Below are 24,092 nucleotides of genomic sequence, written 5' to 3' on the forward strand. Positions count from 1 at the left end.
AAATTATTTGTGGCTGAGTTTTGAAAAATAAATATATAAGTTGAGGCCTAGAATTTGCATCAGGGTTGGTCACTTTTCTGGCACAATCCTGATGCAAAATCTATTTTGGGATCTACAGTGCTACACTAATCCCGTTTGTGTGGCTTTGAGAAAAAATAAAAAAAATCGAACGCAAGTCACATTGCCCTGCCTTGCGTTACCTAGTGGCATGTAGGCTTTACATTGGTAGTGCTTTGGCATTCCTGTGCTTTTTAAAAGAACAAAGGTCCTAAGCTCAAAACAGTTTCTAGAAAAAATGAATAACATATGGACCACAATCGGACACCATGTACAGTTCTTCTAATATCCAGCCGGGCATAGAGTTTATTTTAGGAATGTTTGACAAAAAGTCAATTTGAATCTTTCAATCACATAACAAACATAATATTGTTTGAAGTGAGGCACAAGCCTGTACCGAACTCATCAGAATAAAGAAAAAGTTTGTGAAAAAGGGGTGCAGAGGAAAGAATATTTTACATCAGGCAAAGGGAGAGTTGAGCAAAAAAGTGGTACTGCTTTAGAATTTAAATTGGCAGTATTCCCAGTAGTAGAACATACACCAGTAAATCACAATAAATAACAATGTATGTCTACATAACAGTGTTGACGGCGTTTCGATCCTAAGCTCTAAGATAAAAGGATCATCATCAGGACTTAATATATGCCTGGAATTAAACAATCAAGCCCAGCGGTGGATTTGAAGACGCACTTTCATTTGATGTTGGCCTCGAGGTTGCGGTACATTGACGATCGAGAGGCTATATCTTTAATGGCCTGGCACGACTACCCAATCCGGGCTGCCTCGTAAAGAGGAGATAAATCGAGGAACAATCTTGACAAGGGAAATTGTATCCCGTGGCAGCGTCAATTGGCTGAATAAAGTTGAATGAGCGCCTAGTTTGGCGTTCTCACTCGGGTTCCAGGGGCTTTGTAGCGGCGGTCGCGGGATACAACAATCTGCTCGCTGTAGTCAGGATGTCGATGCATCTGTTCCGCGCTGGCGTTGCAGCTGGGTAGTGCTTTGGCATTCCTGTGCATCCACCCATGTATTTTGATGCAAACCCTTAGTTACAAAGACTTGTAAATATACGTTTTCAACAAACTGGTGAGCCTACCTGATGCTGGCATAACCAGGAGAAATAGCTTTGTTTCTCTTAATTATTTCCTCTTTACATGTATGCTGTAGCACACATGCAAAGAGTAAATAGCCTCATAGAATGGTTTTTGCGTGGCTATATTAAAAATAGTAATAATGCAGCTGCCTTGTGTTACAGTGTGTCGAATAGAGATTACATGGGTTTTGCATTGTCATTCCAGTACACCCAACCATGTATTTTGTGCACATATATATCACAATCTTAAGGCAGGCAAACTTGTTTTCCCTGGATCAGCTCTAGAGTTCCACTTCCCTGTCAAAGGATCGTGCTTATTCCCCATTTATGTGAGGCGGTATTCCAGCTAGGCCCTCTAGTTAGTTCAAGTCTTAGAAAGAGAAAGTCATAGTGCCTCCAACTCGTAGAGTGTCATTTAGAGCAAGATGACCTGAGGCCTGGCGGTTGAGTATTCAGTTTTACACGCTCTTGCTGGGGTGGAGTTTTGGAGTTCCCTGGCACACGTCTACGGCCCTGCCGTGAGCAGAGGTCTCAATGCTATGGCAGAGGCGCATCTCCACCTATACAGTAAGCTTCCCTGAATCCAGTGGCAGGTCTTGGGTCCTCCTGGATTGTTGGGTAGTTGAATCATTGCTCTTCCTCCTTGGGTAATGATTTGCTTCTCCTTCTCATCTGCACACTGCTCCACCGCAACAGCACTCTCACTCCACCATGGCCCCCTCCTGTATACAGGGTTTGTAACAGTGCACTCAGGGAGACGACATCTTCAGATCACAGCATTGCTCAGAGCGACAGCCCTCATTTCGAGAGCAGTGCACCAGGGCTACAGCCCTCAATCATCACTACTGCCCCCACCTGAAATACGTAGGTCTTGGGCCGCACACAGTTTTTCTGTATTTTATTTGTTCAATTCAGCTACTAAATAGACATCTCTTTATTTCTCCTATTTAACATCAAGGGTTAATGTTTTGTCTTAAATTCTTGGTTTCGTGAGGTTAGTGTGGTTGGCCAGCAGAAGCCACATGAAAGTCAAGTGCATTCTATATGTGGCCTCGATTCTTATTATACCAGCAGTGGCCCGTGCAGGTAAGAGCTGCGGGCCGGGTTTTGGGGGGGGGGGATTCGACAGGCCACTTAAGGCAAAAATGAATAAATAATTTTCCCTCATCGTCTGTCGAAATTGCCCCCACCCCACCCACCCGGCCCCACCACTCTTACCTGCACAGACCGCTGCTGTATTACACATGGTGCAACATTACATCCTATTAAATCAAACACGAGAGCCATTTGCCTAGGATCACAAAATTTGGTGAAGCTGGGATCAATCACAGGTTTTCTGCTTTCACATTTTTCTTTTCAGCTATTAGATGGACATCGCTTTATTTCTCCTGTTTTACTGCAAAGGTTAATGCTTTGTCTTTAATCCTTGGCACATAAGGTTGTCGCGTGGGTGGCAGGCAGATGCCACAACTGCATTTTTCACTTCAAATAGGATTGCCTTGCATAATCCTGCTTGCCCTACCAGAAGTATCTAGATCCATCACACCATAGAAAAAAAAATATTTCCAAACATTTATTTGAACATGTGTTTTATTTACCAGTTCCAATCACTACATGTGGAAGAGTGGTTTCCCTTGAAAGGGAGACAAGTTACTTTTCTAGACATGGGTATGGCTGTGTTAAATTTTGCTAAATTGTTACCCTGTCGGGGTATCAGTGGTTGTATTATTTTTTTCTTCACATACCTACCTACTGCAGCGATGCTGAAAAGTTTGAGATGTACTGTATGATAACACAGGGTAGCTGTAATGTTCTGATTATCTTAGGTCTGGGAAACTGATGTATTTCAGAGTTATGCTATGTAAGAAATGAAAGATCATGTGTGCTTACCTATGACTAGCTCCTGCAGGATGAGTTTACAGTGAATGGATGAGCCCCCGCGCCGCACGGCCACCAGCTGCTGCGTGTGCCCCTTGCCTGCCCTCTGCCTCGCTGCTGCCTCGTTTGCCGGCTGCCGCTGCTGCGAGTGTTTTTGCCCTTGTTTTGACGGTTTTTTGTGCTTGCTTGGTTTAACTCTCTTTTTTTCCCCTGTTTTTGCGTTTATTTGTGCCTGTTTCATTGTATTTGCATTTTCCCCGTGTTTGCTCTCCTTCCTTGTTGTCCGCCTACCTCGCCGCCCCCCGCCCTCCCTTCCCGCCACCACCGCTTGTCCCCGCCCCTTTTTTGTCTTCTGTAACCCTCCCCGCTCCCGCCTCCCAGCTGCTCCGCCCACCCGCGCACTTGGCCTTAAATGGCGACCGTGCGACGCAGGTGAGTGTGACCCACTTGTGGGACACCCCCGCGCCGCACGGCCACCAGCTGCTGCGTGTGCCCCTTGCCTGCCCTCTGCCTCGCTGCTGCCTCGTTTGCCGGCTGCCGCCGCTGCGAGTGTTTTTGCCCTTGTTTTGACGGTTTTTTGTGCTTGCTTGGTTTAACTCTCTTTTTTTCCCCTGTTTTTGCGTTTATTTGTGCCTGTTTCATTGTATTTGCATTTTTCCCCGTGTTTGCTCTCCTTCCTTGTTGTCCGCCTACCTCGCCGCCCCCGCCCTCCCTTCCCGCCACCACCGCTTGTCCCCGCCCCTTTTTTGTCTTCTGTAACCCTCCCCGCTCCCGCCTCCCAGCTGCTCCGCCCACCCGCGCACTTGGCCTTAAATGGCGACCGTGCGAACGCGCAGCGGTCACGCGCAGCGGGCGCGCCGATTGTGCGCCGAAGGCGCGCCAAAGGTAAGCCCGTCTGCGCCCGTCCGCGACCGGATCGCGACCAGCGCCAGGACCCCTGGACCTCGAAGACCTCGACCTACCCGCCTGACGTACTCAGCCGCCACCCTCATCGCTCTCAACACCGGCCGACTCCCAGAATGCCACCAAGCCACTCCAAGACGCACCCACGGACCTTTCAGCTGCCACGCCTGCAAGTTCTCCTGCATCCGGACCAGCCCCGCACCAGCACCCGCCAAGTCGCACTCCAGCAGCACCCACCTCAAGTGCATCCTGCTCAACACCCGCTCCGTCCACAGACACGCCATCGAACTCTGGAACCTCCTAGACGCCACAGCCCCTGACGTTGCCTTCCTCACGGAGACCTGGATGAACGCCTCTTCAGCTCCCGACATCGCCATCGCTATCCCAGAGGGCTACAAGATCGTCCGGAGGGACCGAAACGCCAACCAGATGGGAGGAGGCATCGCCATCATCCACAGGAACACCATCCGTCTCACGACCAGCACCGACAACACCCTGACCAGCGCCGAACACCTGCATTTCCAGATCCACACCAACCCGAACACCACCCTCAGAGGCACCCTGATCTACTGACCCCCTGGACCACGCACGCAATTCAGCGAGGACATCGCCGACTTCGTCAGCCCGCATGCCCTCCCCTCCGCTGACTACATCCTCCTGGGAGACCTCAACTTCCATCTGGAGAACAACAACGACCACAACACCAGCACCCTGCTCGACAACCTCGCCAACCTGGGACTCAAGCAACTGGTGTCCACCCCCACCCACCTCGCCGGACACACACTTGACGCCGTCTTCTCATCCAGCACAGACATCGACTTCAGCCACGCCACAGAGCTTCAATGGACGGACCACAGCTGCGTCCACTTCACCTTCAAGAGAACGACGACCCACCAACACCAGCAACAGACCGCCCGCAGAAGCTGGAACAAGATCACAGCAGACCAGCTCGCCACCTCCCTGAGCCAACACCCTCCTGCCAGCTCAGCGAACCCCAGCCAGGCTGCCGACAACCTCACGAAGTGGATCAGCAACTGCGCGGACGAACTCGCCCCGCTGAGGACCCCGCCTAGCAGACCCGGCAGCAAGAAGGCCCCATGGTTCACCGACGAACTCAAGAGCTCCAAGAAGAACTGCCGAGCCCTCGAGAAAGTCTGGAAAAGGGAACCGACACCGGACAACAGGACCTCCTACAAACTTGCCACCCGGAAACACCACCAGCTGATCCGCGCCGCCAAGAAAACAGCATTCAAGGACCGGTTGGACAACAACGCACACAACTGCAAGGAACTCTTCAACATCGTGAAAGAGCTTTCCAACCCCAGCGCAGGAAACAACGACATCACCCCATCGCAAGACCTCTGCAACTCCCTCGCCTCATACTTCCACAACAAGATCACGGACATACACAGCAGTTTCAACAACCAACCAACGCACACCACGACCGACCAGCCACCCCCCCCCACCACCACCCTCCACGCCTGGACCCCGATCAGCACCGAAGACACCATCCGCACGATGAACTCCATCCACTCCGGATCACCGACCGACCCCTGCCCTCACCACGTCTTCAACAAGGCCGACGCTGTCATCGCACCCCACCTGCGAGACATCATCAACACATCCTTCGACACCGCCACCTTCCCTGAGAGCTGGAAACACGCCGAACTCAGCGCTCTACTCAAGAAACCAACAGCGGACCCCACCGAACTCAAGAATTACCGCCCCATCTCGCTTCTCCCGTTTCCAGCCAAAGTCATCGAGAAGACCGTCAACAAGCAGATGGCCGCCTTCCTCGAGACGAACGGATCCCTCGACCCCTCACAGTCCGGCTTCCGAGCCAAACACAGCACCGAGACCGCCCTCATCGCCGCCACCGATGACATCCGAGCCCTGATGGACAATGGAGAAACAGTGGCCCTCATCCTCCTAGACCTCTCCGCGGCATTCGACACGGTCTGCCACCGCACCCTAGTACGGCGCCTCAGCAACATCGGAATACAGGACAAGGCGCTGGAATGGATCATCTCCTTCCTCGACGGAAGAACACAGAGAGTCCGCCTACCACCGTACAAGTCAGAGGCCTCCGAAGTCATCTGCGGCGTCCCCCAAGGATCATCCCTGAGCCCCACCCTCTTCAACGTCTACATGAGCCCCCTCGCGGCCATCGTACGCAAACACCACCTCAGCATAATCTCCTACGCCGACGACACCCAGCTGATCCTCTCCCTGACCAACGACCCCGCCGCCGCCAGAGCCAACCTGCACGAAGGGATGAAAGAGGTAGCCGAGTGGATGACGACCAGCCGCCTGAAACTGAACTCGGACAAGACGGAGGTCCTCATCCTGGGCTCCTCACCCTCCGCCTGGGACGACTCCTGGTGGCCTCCCGCCCTGGGCACCGCACCCAAACCGACAGACCATGCACGAAACCTGGGCTTCATCCTGGACTCCTCCCTCTCCATGACCAGGCAAGTCAACAGCGTCTCCTCGGCGTGCTTCAACATCCTACGCATGCTACGGAAGATCTTCTGGTGGATCCCCACAGAGACCAGGAAGACCGTCACCCAGGCCCTCGTCACCAGCCGACTGGACTACGGCAACGCCCTCTACGCCGGGACCACCGCCAAGCTCCAGAAGAGACTCCAGCGGATCCAAAACGCCTCAGCCAGACTCATCCTCGACATCCCACGATCCAGCCACATCTCCGGACATCTGAGAGACCTTCACTGGCTCCCCGTCAACAAGAGAATCACCTTCCGCCTCCTCACCCACGCACACAAAGCCCTACACGACCAAGGCCCGAGCTACCTCAACAGCCGAGTCAACTTCTACGCTCCCAAACGCCACCTCCGATCAGCCAACCACGCCCTCGCCGCCGTCCCCCGCATCCGAAGAGCGACTACAGGAGGAAGGTCCTTCTCCTACCTGGCCGCCAAGACCTGGAACTCCCTCCCGTCCGACCTGCGCCTGACCCAAGACCACCTCTCCTTCAGGAAGAAGCTGAAGACCTGGCTGTTCGAGCAGTAGCGGCACCCCCCCCCCCAGCGCCTTGAGACCCTACGGGTATGTAGCGCGCTTTATAAGTGTCACTGATTGATTGATTGACAGGTCACATAGGCCAAGTAGGCCATCTCTGGTGCACCATATTCGCAGTGTAACATTTATAGGATTTGCCAAGTTCTTATTAGTAAGTGTATTCTAGTGTAGATTCTGATTACTAACCATAGTTTGTGGTGTCTCTCGCTGTTCCTACCTCTGCTCACTTGGGTAGTTTTTATATACAAACTAGCAATATTTACTTGTGAAGGCCAATATTTTATTGAAAGTGTTAGTTGGGACTGAATTTGCATGTGCCTTTTTCTTGTCACTTAACTTTGTTACCATTTCGTTCTCAGTCTTGGATACTGGGTTGCATACACTTATTTTGATGTGGCGCTGATACCTCTTATTGTGAAATTTATGGTCATGCTTGAGGTGGGCGTTGTGGTGGTATTGATTCCAGTGTGAGCTGTACGTTTGCGCTGGTGAATGGGAGGGTAGTTTAGATATAGTTATGCCAACATTCAGAACGTGAGAGATGCCTGCTGCTAAATGTGCCGGTAACCTCTGGGGGTGGTGCAGTGTGTAATTTGTAAAAACATAAATATAGAGCCCCACATTTTCTTGTAGAGCCCTGTTGCAGAATGCCAAGGTTGCCATAATCCTTTTCTTTCACTACTCTACTCTTGCTTGTTCTTTATGGTTCTTTTTTCATCCATTTTTTTTGCCTTCAGCATTGTTTTCCTATGTCTTTCTCCTTTTCGTCCCTTTCTGTTTTTCTGTCTTGCTTTGGGACCTGTTCTGTGGCTGAAAAATGATCCACAATCTCCTAACACTTATGCAGGTGCCCACCACAGGCACATTAATTGGTGGGTGGGATTGAGTAAGCATACATATCATAGAAGAGCGGTCTTACCTGTGAAGAGCGCAGGCAACTAAAGCAATCACTTCTACATGGAAACATGCTGCCTATGGAATACTACACCTTGTGAGGTAGACTGGTGGCACAGTTAGTTTGTTCAATCCATTGGTAAAGGGAGTTTCACGCTGGCAAAAGGCAACATTGTTTTATGTGTAGCTTACAAAAGCATGAATCCTCTGCCTAAATCAGGAGGGTTTGTGTAATGCGCTCATGATAGACCAGCTAAACATGTGTGAGATCTTAAGATGTGATGTCACTTCTTGTGATGTTATTTGCTGGATAGTCATGGTTTGTGATGCCACTTCCTCTGATGTCACTTCCTGTGTTCCATGTGCGATATCACACACCGTGATGTTGTGGGCCAAGATGTCACGTTCCGTGATGTCATCTGCATACTGCCTAACTTGGTTAGTCTCCCCACTTATTTTTTTAGGACTTATGCCCTACCACCTGCAAAAGGACTTTGGGGATACAAAAGTGAATGGGCACAGTTTTTCATGCAGGGGGCGGCACTCTCACTTGTTTCTCTTTAGATCTCCCTGGCAGTGTCACAAAGAGTACACATTCTATGGTGCAGTAAGGCAGCAGATGCATTTTTCAACCATCCACAGGTTGACCTGTCTCAGTTTAACCCACTTCACTTATTCACATAGCTTCATTCATGCCAATCCGTATCCTTTTACTGAGACTGGCAACCCACCCTTTAGACATACAATTGTGAACCCAACAATCATGTTATGTGATGTCGTGCAATCCAGGGGACACCAGCGTTGCAATATGTAATGTGCAGTATGGGGTCACCAATGTTGCATTATGTGATGTGCAGTATGGGGTTACTGGTGTTGCATTATGTGATGACGTGCAGTACGGGGTCATCAGTGTTGCATCATGTGATGTGCAGTATGGGGTCACCCGTGTTGCATTATGTGATATGCAGTATGGGGACACCAATATTTCATTATGTGATGTGCAGTATGGGGTTACCAGTGTTGCATTATGTGATGACGTGCAGTACGGGGTCATCAATGTTGCATCATGTAATGTGCAGTATGGGGTCACCCGTGTTGCATTATGTGATGTGCAGTATGGGGACACCAGTGTTGCATTATGTGATGTGCAGTATGGGGACACCAATGTTTCCTTATGTGATGTGCAGTATGGGGACACAAGTGTTGAATTATGTGATGTGCAGTATGGGGTTACCAATGTTGCATTATGTGATGGCGGCAGTACGGGGTCATCAATGTTGCATTATGTAATGTGCAGTATGGGGTCACCCGTGTTGCATTATGTGATGTGCAGTATGGGGACACCAGTGTTGCATTATGTGATGACGTGCAGTATGGGGTCATCAATGTTGCATCATGTGATGTGCAGTATGGGGTCACCCGTGTTGCATTATGTGATGTGCAGTATGGGGACACCAGTGTTGCATTATGTGATGTGCAGTATGGGGACACCAATGTTTCATTATGTGATGTGCAGTATGGGGTCAGCCGTGTTGCATTATGTGATGCGCAGTATGGGGACACCAGTGTTGCATTATGTGATGTGCAGTATGGGGACACCAATGTTTCATTATGTGATGTGCAGTATGGGGATACGAGTGTTGAATTATGTGATGTGCAGTATGGGGTTACCAGTGTTGCATTATGTGATGACGTGCAGTACGGGGTCATCAATGTTGCATTATGTGATGTGCAGTATGGGGTCAGCCGTGTTGCATTATGTGATGCGCAGTATGGGGACACCAGTGTTGCATTATGTGATGTGCAGTATGGGGACACCAATGTTTCATTATGTGATGTGCAGTATGGGGTTACCAGTGTTGCATTATGTGATGACGTGCAGTACGGGGTCATCAATGTTGCATTATGTGATGACGTGCAGTACGGGGTCATCAATGTTGCATCATGTGATGTGCAGTATGGGGACACCAGTGTTGCATTATGTGATGTGCAGTATGAGGTCACCCGTGTTGGATTATGTGATGTGCAGTATGGGGACACCAGTGTTGCATTATGTGATGTGCAGTATGGGGACACCAATGTTTCATTATGTGATGTGCAGTATGGGGACACCAATGTTTCATTATGTGATGTGCAGTATGGGGTTACCAGTGTTGCATTATGTGATGACGTGCAGTACGGGGTCATCAATGTGCAGTATGGGGACACCAATGTTGCATTATGTGATGTGCAGTATGAGGTCACCCGTGTTGGATTATGTGATGTGCAGTATGGGGACACCAGTGTTGCATTATGTGATGTGCAGTATGGGGACACCAATGTTTCATTATGTGATGTGCAGTATGGGGACACCAGTGTTGCATTATGTGATGTGCAGTATGGGGACACCAATGTTTCATTATGTGATGTGCAGTATGGGGTTACCAGTGTTGCATTATGTGATGACGTGCAGTACGGGGTCATCAATGTTGCATCATGTCATGTGCAGTATGAGGTCACCCGTGTTGGATTATGTGATGTGCAGTATGGGGACACCAGTGTTGCATTATGTGATGTGCAGTATGGGGTTACCAGTGTTGCATTATGTGATGAAGTGCAGTACGGGGCCATCAATGTTGCATTATGTGATGTGCAGTATGAGAACAACAGTGTTGCATTATGTGATGTGAGGTATGGTGACAGCAAAGTATATTATATGATCTAGTCCAGTTTTGGGGGCACCAGTATTGCATTTCAGACCTTACTCTAGGAGGGGGTAAAAGATTTAGATCTTCAATAACATGGTAATCGCAAACAATTCAGTGTCCCTTCAGAGCCATATCCTTTAAGGACAGCTCCTAATGTAAAGTATTAAAATGTAGGATAGTTAGAGTTTCACTTGAGTGACTGCTTTAACGCTGCAACACCTTATGGGCCTGAGAGAGCACAAAAGGTTTTGCGGGTGGGTGCCAAAGCCCAAACAACATTAACGTCTATTGGGAGGGTTCGCAAGGACTTTGGAAGAATCCTGATCTCTTCTGGTCGCCTGTTTAATTGTAGGTTTCAGCTGTCTCACCATTCACAGGGAGATGTGTGTAGGGCAATGAGCTAGAATGATTGTCAGTACATTGAGCCCCGATCAGAGCAGCAATAAAGTGTTCTGCTTCTAGTATTTGTTTCTTCCAACAGATGTTGCAGAACTTCTGCTGAAGTCCTAATGAGTGGGAAAAGCCAGACCCACATAATCTACACTTATCAGAAAACCAACTGCTCATGTTCATAGTGCAACCACATTGTATTTCCCTTTGAAATGTAATCTTTCAATCAATCCGCAATGCTGAGCAAGCATTCCTCCCAATTTCCAACAAGAGAAGTATTTGGTGCGGACACCTGGGGCAAATTAAAATATTGCACCTACTTTGCCACTAATGAAGAACCGTTTTATTGTCCTTGTTGCCAATATCTCTGGGAAAGAGTTAAAAAAAACTATATATTGACTGTCAGACTCCGCTTCTCAAGACTCCTCCTCTCGTGGCTCCACACTCGTTCCACTGCCACACGTTGACCCCCAATTTATGGAATCCTGGAGTACATTTTTGCCATTTCCAGCACAGTCTGTGACGAATCAATCCAAAACAACATGGAGCACGTCTAGTGGACCTCATGAGGGTCAAAACACATGGAAAAAGGCAAAGACAGCTGGGAACCGCTAAAGGGGGGGGGGTGATGGTACCGCTTTCTGCATTCTATGAGGACACCCGTCACAGCAGTGGTCAGTGTCTTCCTCTGGTGTGGGTCCTCAGTGTCTGTTTTAAAGTAGGAGTGGACCTATCAATGCTACTTCTAAAATGGCATTGAGTATACCAAGAGCCCCTACCTCTTCCATGTAGGCTGTCCATATCTCGCATTAACTCCATCCAGCTGTTGCCTGCTGTGCATCTACAGCATTTCACCAAAGGAAGTAACGTGGTCTCTCCTACAGCAAGAAAGAATGCAGCTTGACAAACAGTATCACGATGAGGCATCCTCAAGTTGCTGGATACCATTTTTTTATTTTAAAAAATTAGAATGCGCACACAGAGGTTTTGGACAGGGTTTCTGGAATTATGAAGCAAGGGATCAATGGCACAGATAACCGCGTTCACTTTTTTATTAAGAAAAGGTCCGCAGAATATGTGTTCTGAATTTAGAGAAATATGATAGTTCCATAAAATTGGTCAGTGAGAAGGTCACTGCTCCCACATTATAGTTCTTCTAAGAAGCCTTCACTCTTAAGGTCACTGTAGCCACCAGTGCTTACAGCATTACCTCTGTTACTGCATGAGGTGGTGAGAGTGAAAGAGTGAAGTGCAAGCACAGAGGGGGGGGGCAGCTTATTGGAGCCAGAGTCTCAATTCTTGCCTTCACAGGAGCAACCCAGGGTGATCATGCTGGCATGGTTAATGCGCCAGAAGCTATAAGTACACATTTGCCGAAGCTACTAAGTGATGCGGTGCGAGCATTGAGGAGATGCTCTTCTATCACACAGAAGCTGGGGATTACTTGCTATAGGGCATGGAAGAACAATTGAGGCAGGCTGCATCACAACAGTGATCCTTCTCAGAGGTTCTTGTACACCCAACTCATTCACCAGCAAACCAGTTGGGTCGCCTGTTCTTGAATTCTCACAGGACACATAGGGAAATCAGAAAGAGCTCTGCTCTTTCAATTCATGATCTTCGGGGTCTGACTTGACAGCGATAGCTATGCTTTGGTCTACGCTTGTAATTGCAGACCAAAGTCATCACAGCAGCATGGTTGGCAGCTAGGCCTTTAGTCTGGTCTAACTACAGCAGGTCTATAGTATGCCAGGCAGTTTACTTCTCTTCGGGCTGGGCAAGAGCAGGTCTCTTCCTTCAGCCCTTGAATGTGGTTTTAACTCCCTCAGGGGAGAGATGTACACTTTGTGGCTCTGGCACTCTCCTTTACCCTGTAGTGCAGATCTCCTTGCATCAAAAGGGTTAACTTAGATACGTGGCCCATTGGGCCAGCTTCTAACCCATCGGTACAAAAGGGGGTGGTGATGGACGGAGCATCTAAATCAATCAAACACTTGCACCCAGTCAAAAGATCTGGGTTTAATCCATCACACTCCGCCACCCCAGTTCAGACATGACTGTATGCAAATCAGTCTGACCCTGTGCCTCATGGGAACAGTCTAGCCCGAACTGCCAAGCCATGTCTTCCCTGGACCGGAAACAAGCTTCCGAGGACCAGTTTCTGGCATTCCAGCCGTCTTCAGCCCGGCTTGCTTGAATCCAGTGGCAAAGTGAGCAAGGGACTCACGTCTGAGCATACCCTGCCACACTTATGGCGGCCAAAAGCGGTACAAAAGGGGGTGGTGATGGACGGAGCATCTGAATCAATCAAACACTCACACCCAGTCAAAAGATCTGGGTTTAATCCATCACCGTTCTTTAGCCCACTCCGCCACCCCAGTTCAGACATGGCTATATGCAAATCAGTCTGACCGGAAACAAGCTTCAGAGGACCGGATTCCATCACCACCCCCTTTTGTACCGCTTTTGGCCGCCATCAGTGTGGCAGGGTATGCTCAGACGTGAGTCCCTTGCTCACTTTGCCACTGGATTCAAGCAAGCCAGGCTGAAGACGGCTGGAATGCCAGAAACCGGTCCTCGGAAGCTTGTTTCCGGTCCAGGGAAGACATGGCTTGGCAGTTCGGGCTGGACTGTTTCCATGAGGCACAGGGTCAGACTGATTTGCATATAGCCATGTCTGAACTGAGGTGGCAGAGTGGGCTAAAGAACGGTGATGGATTAAACCCAGATCTTTTGACTGGGTGTGAGTGTTTGATTGATTCAGATGCTCCGTTCATCACCACCCCCTTTTGTACCGCTTTTGGCCGCCATAAGTGTGGCAGGGTATGCTCAGACGTGAGTCCCTTGCTCACGTTGCCACTGGATTCAAGCAAGCCAGGCTGAAGACTGCTGGAATGCCAGAAACCGGTCCTCGGAAGCTTCTTTCCAGTCCAGGGAAGACATGGCTTGGCAGTTCGGGCTGGACTGTTCCCATGAGGCACAGGGTCAGACTGATTTGCATATAGCCATGTTTGAACTGGGGTGGCGGAGTGGGTTAAAGAACGGTGATGGATTAAACCCAGATCTTTTGACTGGGTGTGAGTGTTTGATTGATTCAGATGCTCCGTCCTTCACCACCCCCTTTTGTACAGCTTCTAACCCATAACAGGGGCCGTTGCACCCAAGCGACCTGTTCAGTCAAATAAAAAATTGTCCCCAAAACTTCAAGGTGAAGCAACAACTTAAGTGCGTGTAAACAACAAGGAGATTTTCAAATTTGACCAGGGAATTGGGCGCACACCCGTGTGACCGCACAATGGAGAGCGCTGTAAGTGGTGGGTATAGGCAAAAGGGCGAGCGGTAATCTCACAGAACCGCCCAAAGTTGGACCCAGAGGATCCACACAAACAATAGAACAAAATTGCCCCTGCACTACACAGGTGTGTAAAACATTACAGTAGTGACATTTGTAGCAAACAATGGTCAGTTAGAGTACATCCACACTTTCGGAGTGACTTTATGAGGATCAGTTAGTCCAGGTTCAGGTACAAAAGTTCCGAAAAAGAAAGAGAAATGTTCTGTTCTTGGTGTTAAATAAATGATTTATTGTTCCTTTGTTAATGCCAACACGTGTTTCATCGCAGGGAACCTACTGCGAATCTTCAGGGCTTAGTGAGGAAAGTATGACAAAAAATGTCGGAATGGTACCGAATGTCCGTGTCTGGACAAGATTCTTGTTACTTGGTATGAGTCAACAAGAGGTCTGTAGCACGCTGCCTGCGTGTTTAAGAGATCTTATTCGGTTTAGAAGTATATCACAAACCGGGAGGAGTTGACGAGAATAAATGCGGTGTCTCAATTCGAGACATAGACTTCATGAAAGGCGGATACACCTTCTTAGTGCTGAACTCCCTCTTGTGGTTCCCGGTGCCGTTTTACGATTTTACAAGTGGGTTCCGGTAGGTTGAGATCCTTGATCTCTTGTTCTAGTGTAGCGATTTCTCCTAGTAGTTGATTAGATTTGCGGTCTGCGCTTTCTATCAGGATATCCATTAGGTAGAAGGAGTTATTGGTTACAGAATCCTCCCACTTTTTTAAAAGGTCTATGTCAAGATCATCATACGTTGGGAAGATGTTGGAGCGCAAACCTCTAGGTATTTGTTTAACTCGCATATATTGTTTTAAGGTCCTAGCATCCCACCATCGGGAGTTTTCTTGTTTTTTTAACTTTTCTAGTCTTTTGAATTTGTCTTTAAGGCCCTCTGTTCTAGGGGGACCAGAGTTGGCCGTGGCCGTATGTGTAGGTACACCTTTGGCAAGATTCTCAAAAAGGTCCGTTGCTATCTTGTCTCTATCCATGGTTGTGGTAGAGGACGTGTGGTTGTATCGACAAAGGTGAGTGTCTGAGAGTTGATTTCAAAGGGAAATGGATGAAGTTGTCTCAAGCGGGGGGCAGCCTTCTCTGGAATACAGTATATGTAAACAACAAGGAGATTTTCAAATTTGACCAGGGAATTGGGCGCACACCCGTGTGACCGCACAATGGAGAGCGCTGTAAGTGGTGGGTATAGGCAAAAGGGCGAGCGGTAATCTCACAGAACCGCCCAAAGTTGGACCCAGAGGATCCACACAAACAATAGAACAAAATTGCCCCTGCACTACACAGGTGTGTAAAACATTACAGTAGTGACATTTGTAGCAAACAATGGTCAGTTAGAGTACATCCACACTTTCGGAGTGACTTTATGAGGATCAGTTAGTCCAGGTTCAGGTACAAAAGTTCCGAAAAAGAAAGAGAAATGTTCTGTTCTTGGTGTTAAATAAATGATTTATTGTTCCTTTGTTAATGCCAACACGTGTTTCATCGCAGGGAACCTACTGCGAATCTTCAGGGCTTAGTGAGGAAAGTATGACAAAAAATGTCGGAATGGTACCGAATGTCCGTGTCTGGACAAGATTCTTGTTACTTGGTATGAGTCAACAAGAGGTCTGTAGCACGCTGCCTGCGTGTTTAAGAGATCTTATTCGGTTTAGAAGTATATCACAATACCCAAAACTTCAAGGTGAAGCAACAACTTAAGTGCGCACCTTTCCTGTAGATGTCGTACAGTTTCATCGAAACCAGATTCTAAAAGTAAATCGACAATGTTACATTCCATAGCGGTGGCAGACATCCCATAATGTTCAGTGCAGGTAATATAAACCAATTCCAGAGACTAATGTTGGATCCCTATTTCTCTACAGAGAACAATGCTAGACTCCTGTTTCTCTGCCAGATTCTCAACAGGATGCAAGGTTACACGAGCAAGGCATTTTTGTTCTTGGCACTGGCCATGGACCGTGGTCAAGTGTCACAAAACCTTACTTCACTGAAAAGATGTTCTATCAAACCAGGCACATACACTTGGTTTACAATGGATGCACCTGGGGCGGGTGGGAGGCATCGCAGGACGACATGCATGGAATTGGAGGCAGCAGCTTCGGACCACCATTCAACATATAAAACACCATACAGTCTTGTGGAGAATCAATATCACAGCCATAAACTGAAAAAAATGCTTCTTCGTCCCAGTTTCTTAACCAAGTTTAAAAATAAATATGAAAAAATGCTTGTTGGGGGTTTTCATGTTTTTTGTTGGTCAAGTAAGAAATGGAAAAAAACAGATGAAAAGGTCATTGGAGTTGGGAGCTATATGTTGAACTAGGTCCCTGAACAAGATTTACAATGTAATGTAATTTATAGGTAGTTTTTTTAAGAGACTAAATCTGATTGTGTGTTCTTACTTTTACAGGAAATGAAACTGATGATCTCTCCCTATCACAGGTAGGATGCATCCTTCTCTCCAATGACTGTTACTATCAAAACCAATCTGGGTCCTAATTGGGGCTTGGCTATAGGGTACTTTCCCCATTCTAGAGCCCAATAGAATAAAAATGCATCTTTGAGCATCTTGGGAGTTTACCAGGTTATTCGAACTATTGTCCTCATTAGTGGTCATTTACTAGGACTTCCACTGGCAACTATATGATGATGCCAATGTGTCTTTCAAAGCTCAAAAAATACCAAATATGCATCAAAGTGCGAGTTATTCCAAAGAAGCTCTCAACATCCTCAGATTTGATGCATTGCCTATTGAGGCATTTACGTTCAAAGCGCTCCTGAGAGTGATAGTACCTCTCTATGGTCTGTCTTGGAGAACCAGTGCACAAGTGCAGGAAGATATGACTTTTTTAGGATTACTAAAGCTCTTTGCTTCTGTTGTAATTATTTATTTGGCTGGATTGATGTATTTGGATCCAAGAGACTCACTATTATGCAGTTCGCTTTGTGGTGGTACTACTTGCGTTTCCAAGCCAACTGTTTTACTGATTTTGGTTAGAGTACGAGTTCTGTATTCAATGGGTGGGGTGGGGGTGGGGGGGTTATGTGTTAATTGAAGTATTTTTTGTTCTTTGAAATGCGCCCACTTCCGTACTAAATTACTTCTAGGTGCAGAGGCATGACATGGCATACATAGCGACGCAAATATATTGCAACAGTACATTAAGAAAACACTTCTGAGGCATAGGTACACGTCTTATAAAAAGTAGAGCGAGGCATAACTGATAGAAATGTTAAGGAAGGAAGGAAGATATAAGGGGGAGAAGCTAGCAAGAAGCTTGGTACAAATGAGTTTTGAGTCAGTACCCAGCAGACACGAATAGGGTTAACTGAGAAAAACTGAAGAAAGTGGTAGTTGGAATGCTGGAGTTAATTTCTGTGGCGGATAATACATCCAATCCGCTTTCCGTTGCGTCACTTTTTTCCCCTCACTGCACCACTATCGATGGGGACCAAACACACACAAATCAGTCTTAGGCCTGCTCTAATGGGTGCAGCCAAGCCCAGACTGCTAGGGAAGGTGCCATCGCAACAGGATCCCAGCAATCTCACTTTTCTGGTGATGTTGGGCTTCATGAGTGGGGTGCAGATTGAGTTATTTGGCAGAGTGAGCTGGTTATGATGTTTGTCAGCCAAAATTCTGGCATCAGTATGCTCTAGTAGATCATATTATAATGTTGACTACATGCATTTTCAAGATTCCCACTGTCCTGTTTGCTGTAATTTCAGGAGTCCCTTGATGTCCAAGCAGAGACGCATGACCCCTTTGTTCTTCAGAATAACACAAGATACGACCATCTGGCTCAACAGCAAGATGAATGGAGGCGACGGTACGAAGAACAGCAAAAGAAGGTCGAGCAACTCCAGAACGAGCTGCTCAAAAAATCTCATGAGCATGAAGTCTTTGCAGAGGGATGTAGGACAGAGAAAGATAAGTTTAAAGCACGTGTTCTGGAGATTAGTGCTCTGCTGCAGGGGAAGCCAAGTGACCTGGCAGGAAAGAGAAAAGTAGAATCACGGCCTTTAAGCCAGGGATTTGATCAGCTGCACTTTCTGGACATGCTGTCAGGACAGGTACAGGCCATAAAAGAGAAACATGAGCAGACCGAGACCGAGAAGCAGTTGCTTCAAGAGGAAACCTTGAGTATGGTCAAAAGGGAGACTTTAGAAGAAAATCTGCAGGAACTTGAGAAAAGGCATCAAGCGGAAATTGTGCAACTCCGGGACCAAGTCAATGCTGCCTCTGAAGAGAAAGGGAGTGCTCTAAAAAGGGTGGCTGAAATCGAAGGCCACTTGGACAACATGAGGTCTGTCCTTTCCCAGTTTGAGAGCAGGAAAAGGGTCCAGAGCAGCATGATGGAAGACCTTAATGAACAAGTCTTTGAAATGACCAGTGAGAATGAGAGGCTGAAGGGTCTGGTGAAGATTTTAGAGAAGCGCCTTGAGGCAGAGGAGAAGATGGGAATCCGGGAGCGAGCTTTATCCAATAAATGCAAGAATGCTCAGAATGTTTTAGACAGCACCATTAGGGAAGTGAGGCAGCTTCTGTTCCAGACAACAATGGAAGGCGCCAACATACAGAAAGGAAAACAAGCCATTTCAGTTGAAAGCAAATATCGAAGAAAGGAGTTGGGAGACTTGCTACAGAACAACATACAGAAAGATTTAGAGCCTTCTCAGGCCTTGGATAGATGTGAACAATCTTGGAAGAAGACAGTAAGAAGCCTTGAAAACATGCTTACTAACCTGGAGAAAAACAACCGTGGGCTGCTGGACAGTCCCACACAGCTCCAGAGAGCAATTGCACCTTTAGATAATGAAGGATACCAAGGCGACTATGAGGATGCAGTATTTTTAAATGGCTCAGCCTCCGTGCACGAGGGAGAGGTCCTATCCTCTCAAGGTAAAAGACTGCAACAAGAGAAAGTCAGCGCAGAAGGGCATCTAGTTTCAGATTGTACCAACAGGCATAAAGACTTCTTTGTAAGCAATAACTGTCAAGAAGCACAGGAGGCATTTAGCAGGGTGGTAGAACTAGAGAAAGAAGTCTCTGTTCTCACACTGGAGAATGCAGGACTACTGAAGGAATTGAATGATGCAGGAGAAGAAAAAGTAAAGCTGCAGGAAGACCTCAAGGCTCTGCAGAAAAGTCTGCTGACTGAATATGTTTCCGTGCAGGATGTGCAAGGAAAGGTGGGAGAACTTGAGCAGAATTTCTTGCTGTTAACGGATGAGTTGTCCACTGAACAAGAGCGAACCAAGAAGCTGAAGATGCAACTGGATTCCCAAATAAGCGAGATGCACCAGCTCAAGGACAGCTTTCCTCCAGAAATTATTCAAGAAGAAAAAAACAAGGATGGCAAGATCTTCAGCACAGATATTTTGGAGGAGTTGTTCTGGAATGTGGGGACTCTTGTTAGGAAACATAGGGAGGCTCAGCAGAAAGTGTTACAACTGGAGCAGGAAAACTATACTCTACAGCAGGATCAAACTCAATTCATTTCTATTGCTGACCACAATGAGAAGCTAACCTCGTTGACTCTCAAGATAGATCAACAAGCTGCTGAAATTTCAGAGTTTCAGAATAAACTGTCCAGTGCAGTGAAGGCTGCTGAAGGCCTCTCTACAATGACCCACAAGATCACAGAACAGGCCGCTGAGATCGAAGGGCTGCAGCAGAAGCTGTCTGATGCAATTGGGGTAATCGAGGATCTCACATCAATGACTCACAGAATCGATTCTCAAGGAACAGAGATTGAGGAGCTTGAAAAGAAACTCTCAAGTGCGACGAAGACTATTGAAGATGTTGCCCTAATGCAAAACAAAATGGATCAGCAAGTTATGGAGATTCAGGAACTCAAATATAAATTATCGAGAGCAAATAAGGCTGTTGAAGGCTTTAGTGCAATGGCCCTAAAGGTGGAAGCACAAACCGCATTGATCAGAGAGCTTGAGGAGAAGATCTCCATTGCTGCTAAAGCTGTTCAAGATCTTATCTCAACAAACCAAAAGCTAGAAAGCCAAGCAATAGAGATCCAGAAGCTTAACTTTAAGCTGGCCTGTGCATCCAAGGCAGTTGAAGACTTCAATTCATTAAGGCACAAAACTGAGAGCCAGACCAGAGAAATTCAAGAGCTCAAGGCGAAACTCCTTAGTGCAACAAAAGCTGCCGAAGACCTCACCTCGAAGACTCACAAAATGGATGAACAGACCCTAGAGATCCAGGACCTTAAAAATAAACTGTCCGATGCAACAAAGGCCATGGAAGGCTCTAATTCAATGACTGTTCAATTAGAGGCTCAAAACACACAGATTCATGAGCTTGAGCTAAAACTTTCCAGTGCACTCAGGACTGCTGAAGAGTTGGCAACCATGGCTAACAAGGTAGATGCACAAGCTACCGAGAATGAGGAACTGTGGCATAGATTGTCCAGGGCAAACAAGGAAGTTGAAAATCTGCAGAAAGAGCTCCTAGCCAAGAACACTAACTCAGTCAGCAAAGATGAGCATATGCAATTTGTTTCTGATTACGAGAAACGTCTTACAAGTGCGAAGGAAGAGTTTGAATCTGGCAAGGTTATGTTGGCTGACAAGTGTCATGAGATCACAACTTTGAGGCAAAAGCTTGATCATGCAGGTATTGAAGCACAGGAGTTGAAGTCCCGGGAAGAATGCTATCTCCAGAAACATGAGCAAGTCAAAAGTTCTTTGGAATTCCAGATCCAGGCTCTGAAGGAAGAATTGAAGGTCATGTTGGAGAAGCTCAACAAGGCCTCTGCACAGGCTTCCTCCTGGGAAAACAAGGCCATTGCCCAAATTGACACAAATGCAAATCACGTCAGCAAAATAATCAAGCTGGAAGAACAAGCTGTAGAACATTTGGTGAAGTCGGAGTCATCACAAGATAATATAAGTCATCTCCTCGGAAAGGTTTCAGAGCTCTCCTGCATGTGTGAAAACAAAGAGAAAAAGGTAGGCCCAGTTTTCTTTTTTTGTTTTGTTTTGCTGCAATCCTCTGAAAACTCAAAACATGTGCCTTATCAGGAGGCCTTTTATTTTGGAAAAGGCTTAGGCGATTGTGTTCTGTACAGCCATGTTACTTTTGTCAGACATCCTCTTTTCAAGGGGCATGATGAATAGGCTTGCCCATATTTATCCTGCCTATTTTTCCATGCATAATGTGTTTCAGGGTAATCTTTTACAGATCAACACTTTTTATAAGTACACTTTTAGAGCAGATAGCCTCTCATCATTACTGGAAGTCCACCTTTAATTATAACCGTGGCTCTAACCTCTGTAGTCCTGTCTTTGGCTAAAATGGCCATCCTATTACCTGGCAGGGCACAGAGGATATTACAGCTGAGTTTGAAAAGTGTCTTGTTTGCCTTTAATTGATACAGGATGCCCTTCTTAGATCCTAGCTTCATGGACAGGTGCCGATTGCGTTTAATGGCTTAAAATACATCCTTGATGGATGGGACTCGTGAAAATATATTGGTAGTATATTCTTTAAATGGAAATTTATGGCCGCCATTTTCTAAGTGTCTGTCAATCCCTTGGAAGCAGAGGCCCAACAAGAAAGGAATGTAGGCTAGGCTGCACCATAAAATAATCATCAACTTTTTAAAGTTTGAGACCCCAATTCAAAGTGAAGTGTTTGTAACAGATCACCTGGTTGTTGCCTTTTCAGAGCAATGGATTTAGGTATATTGAGCAGAGATTCCGGATTTGCCAGGACAATTCCAGGTTTTATACATCTGTCCAGTTCTTCCGTCAATTAACTATATATATCCCAGTTTTAAGAAGGTGGATTAGATGTGTATGACCCCTAAACAAGAAAAATCTTGCATGCTTCCTCTTCCACCTTCCACCTCTTGCGATATCACTAACCTGCTTGTCAGAGATGTTTTAAAAACAAATACGGAAACCCGATGGAGGCAACTGAGTAAATTCAAGATTACAAATATGTCGCTTGCATATAATTATGAACCTAAAACTGGAAACTTTGGACTATAATCAGGGTGTCACTAATGGGATTTTTGTTATGCCAATGTTCTGCAATAGGGATGCAGACTGGAAGTGAAAGCTTTTCTGTGTGCTTGTATTTTGGTCCTATTGGATCTTACACTCATTGGAAGGCAACATGGGACTGACGACTGTCACTCTACTGTAATGGGAAAACATGGGTGCTATACGCGAAAACGCAGGATCTCAGCTCAGGGAATAAAAATGTGGGCTTTATATAGAGGCCACCAGGACCTGCTTCTATATGACCTTGCCAGTACAAGTAATCCGGGACACTGAGAGCTGTTGGGAATAGTGCCCTTGTGACAGTGGCCGGCTTTAGCAGACCCGCCTCTATTAAAGGCTTATCAATGCAAAGAGTCCTCTACTGCATTAGATGGTCCGGAAATTAACAGTTTTAGTGGACAGCTCTGATTATCTGATACAAATAGTAGATGCAAGATTTCCACCTAGTAAGTACTTTTAGGAAAGATGTAAGTTGCATCATGAGTGATATATGATTCTTGGTGATGTAAGCAATGGACAGTGGATTCCATGAAGTAATTTACACCGAATAAGAGCATGCATCTGTTAGATCTGACACTGAGACCTTGCCTTTATTTCAGGGAAAATATCCTTAATATGGGTCTTTCAGTTTTAAAACGGATGCTGTCCTTAGTCGTTGCTCTTTGTTCCCCCACGAAAATCATGTGTGGTCTACTAAATTTTCAGACAATTAACAAGGATAACAAGCTAGGCTAAATGGGACGGGCCTCTTGGGTTGGATAATGCTTATTGATCTAGACGAAGATATGAAATATATAGGTAAATCACAGTCATTACATCGAGGTAAGTACATAGGGGTCTTTACATCACAAGTAAATGATCGGTCTTTTACTTCTCAGGTAACTCATGTTTTTACCTATTTAAGTGGGCTACCATTAACCTTATACATGTGTATATAAGTATATAGGTAATTAATTGTGTATGTGAAAGTACATATACACATGCATCTTTAATGTTGTCTTCAATTTGTAATAGTTTTTTAATGTAATTATTTTTAAAATTTAACTTTTTGAATATAGATAATTAAGTTTAGGGTAATACGTAAATAGAAATGTGATTATTTCTAAATATGCATTTTAATATTTGAATACTTTAAATGAATATAGAGATCTAAGGTTTTAACTTTGTGATAAGGGCCAATGAGAGTTTTTAGGGATCATGGTACGTTAGTGCTAATGGGTTCTAAGGAAGTTTTAAGGTTCAGAGAAAGGGTATTGTTGAGAGAATAGTAAGGGGTTTTTAGGATTCAAGGCAGGGCAGGGTTTACCAGTGGTTAAGAGATTGTCGAGTTCGGGTAAGGGCAGTGTTAAGGGGTAGTCAGATGTTTTTAGGGTTGAGGAAACAGTAACGTTAAGGGTTAGTAATGTTTTTTAGGTTGCAGGGATGGGTAAAGTTTAGGGTTAGTAAGGAGTTTCTAGAGTTCAGGGAAAGGTAGTTAGATGCTTTTACGGTTCAGGGATGGAAGTGTCTCGTGATAGTATGGAGCTTTAAGGTTCATGGTAAGGCAGTGTTAAAATGTTGAAAGGGGATTTTAGGGTGCTGAGCTACATAGTGTAAAATTACAATATATGAAATAGTCAACTTTATATATGGATGGATAGATAGAAATACATTTTAATCACATTGAATATAATATTAGTATTGTTTCTTTAAATGTAATAATGCATTTAAATTAAAATTATCTTTTTAATTAAAAAATATATATTTCAAGAAATAATA

The 24,092-nt window shown here is 46.1% G+C and overlaps 1 protein-coding gene across 2 annotated transcripts in view; it reads left to right on the plus strand.

The window, feature by feature from the left end:
- ANKRD35 (ankyrin repeat domain 35) overlaps positions 1-24,092 on the plus strand; it is a 230,343-nt gene that overhangs the window by 168,443 nt on the left and 37,808 nt on the right. For both annotated transcript variants that reach the window (XM_086945353.1, XM_086945352.1), the window contains exons 9-10: positions 16,714-16,745; positions 18,033-21,275. In XM_086945353.1, coding sequence (XP_086801479.1) covers positions 16,714-16,745; positions 18,033-21,275 — 3,275 coding nt within the window. The remainder of the gene's footprint in view (positions 1-16,713; positions 16,746-18,032; positions 21,276-24,092) is intronic.

Source organism: Lissotriton vulgaris, chromosome 12, assembly GCF_964263255.1.
Source record: "Lissotriton vulgaris chromosome 12, aLisVul1.2, whole genome shotgun sequence".
NCBI lineage: Eukaryota > Metazoa > Chordata > Amphibia > Caudata > Salamandridae > Lissotriton > Lissotriton vulgaris.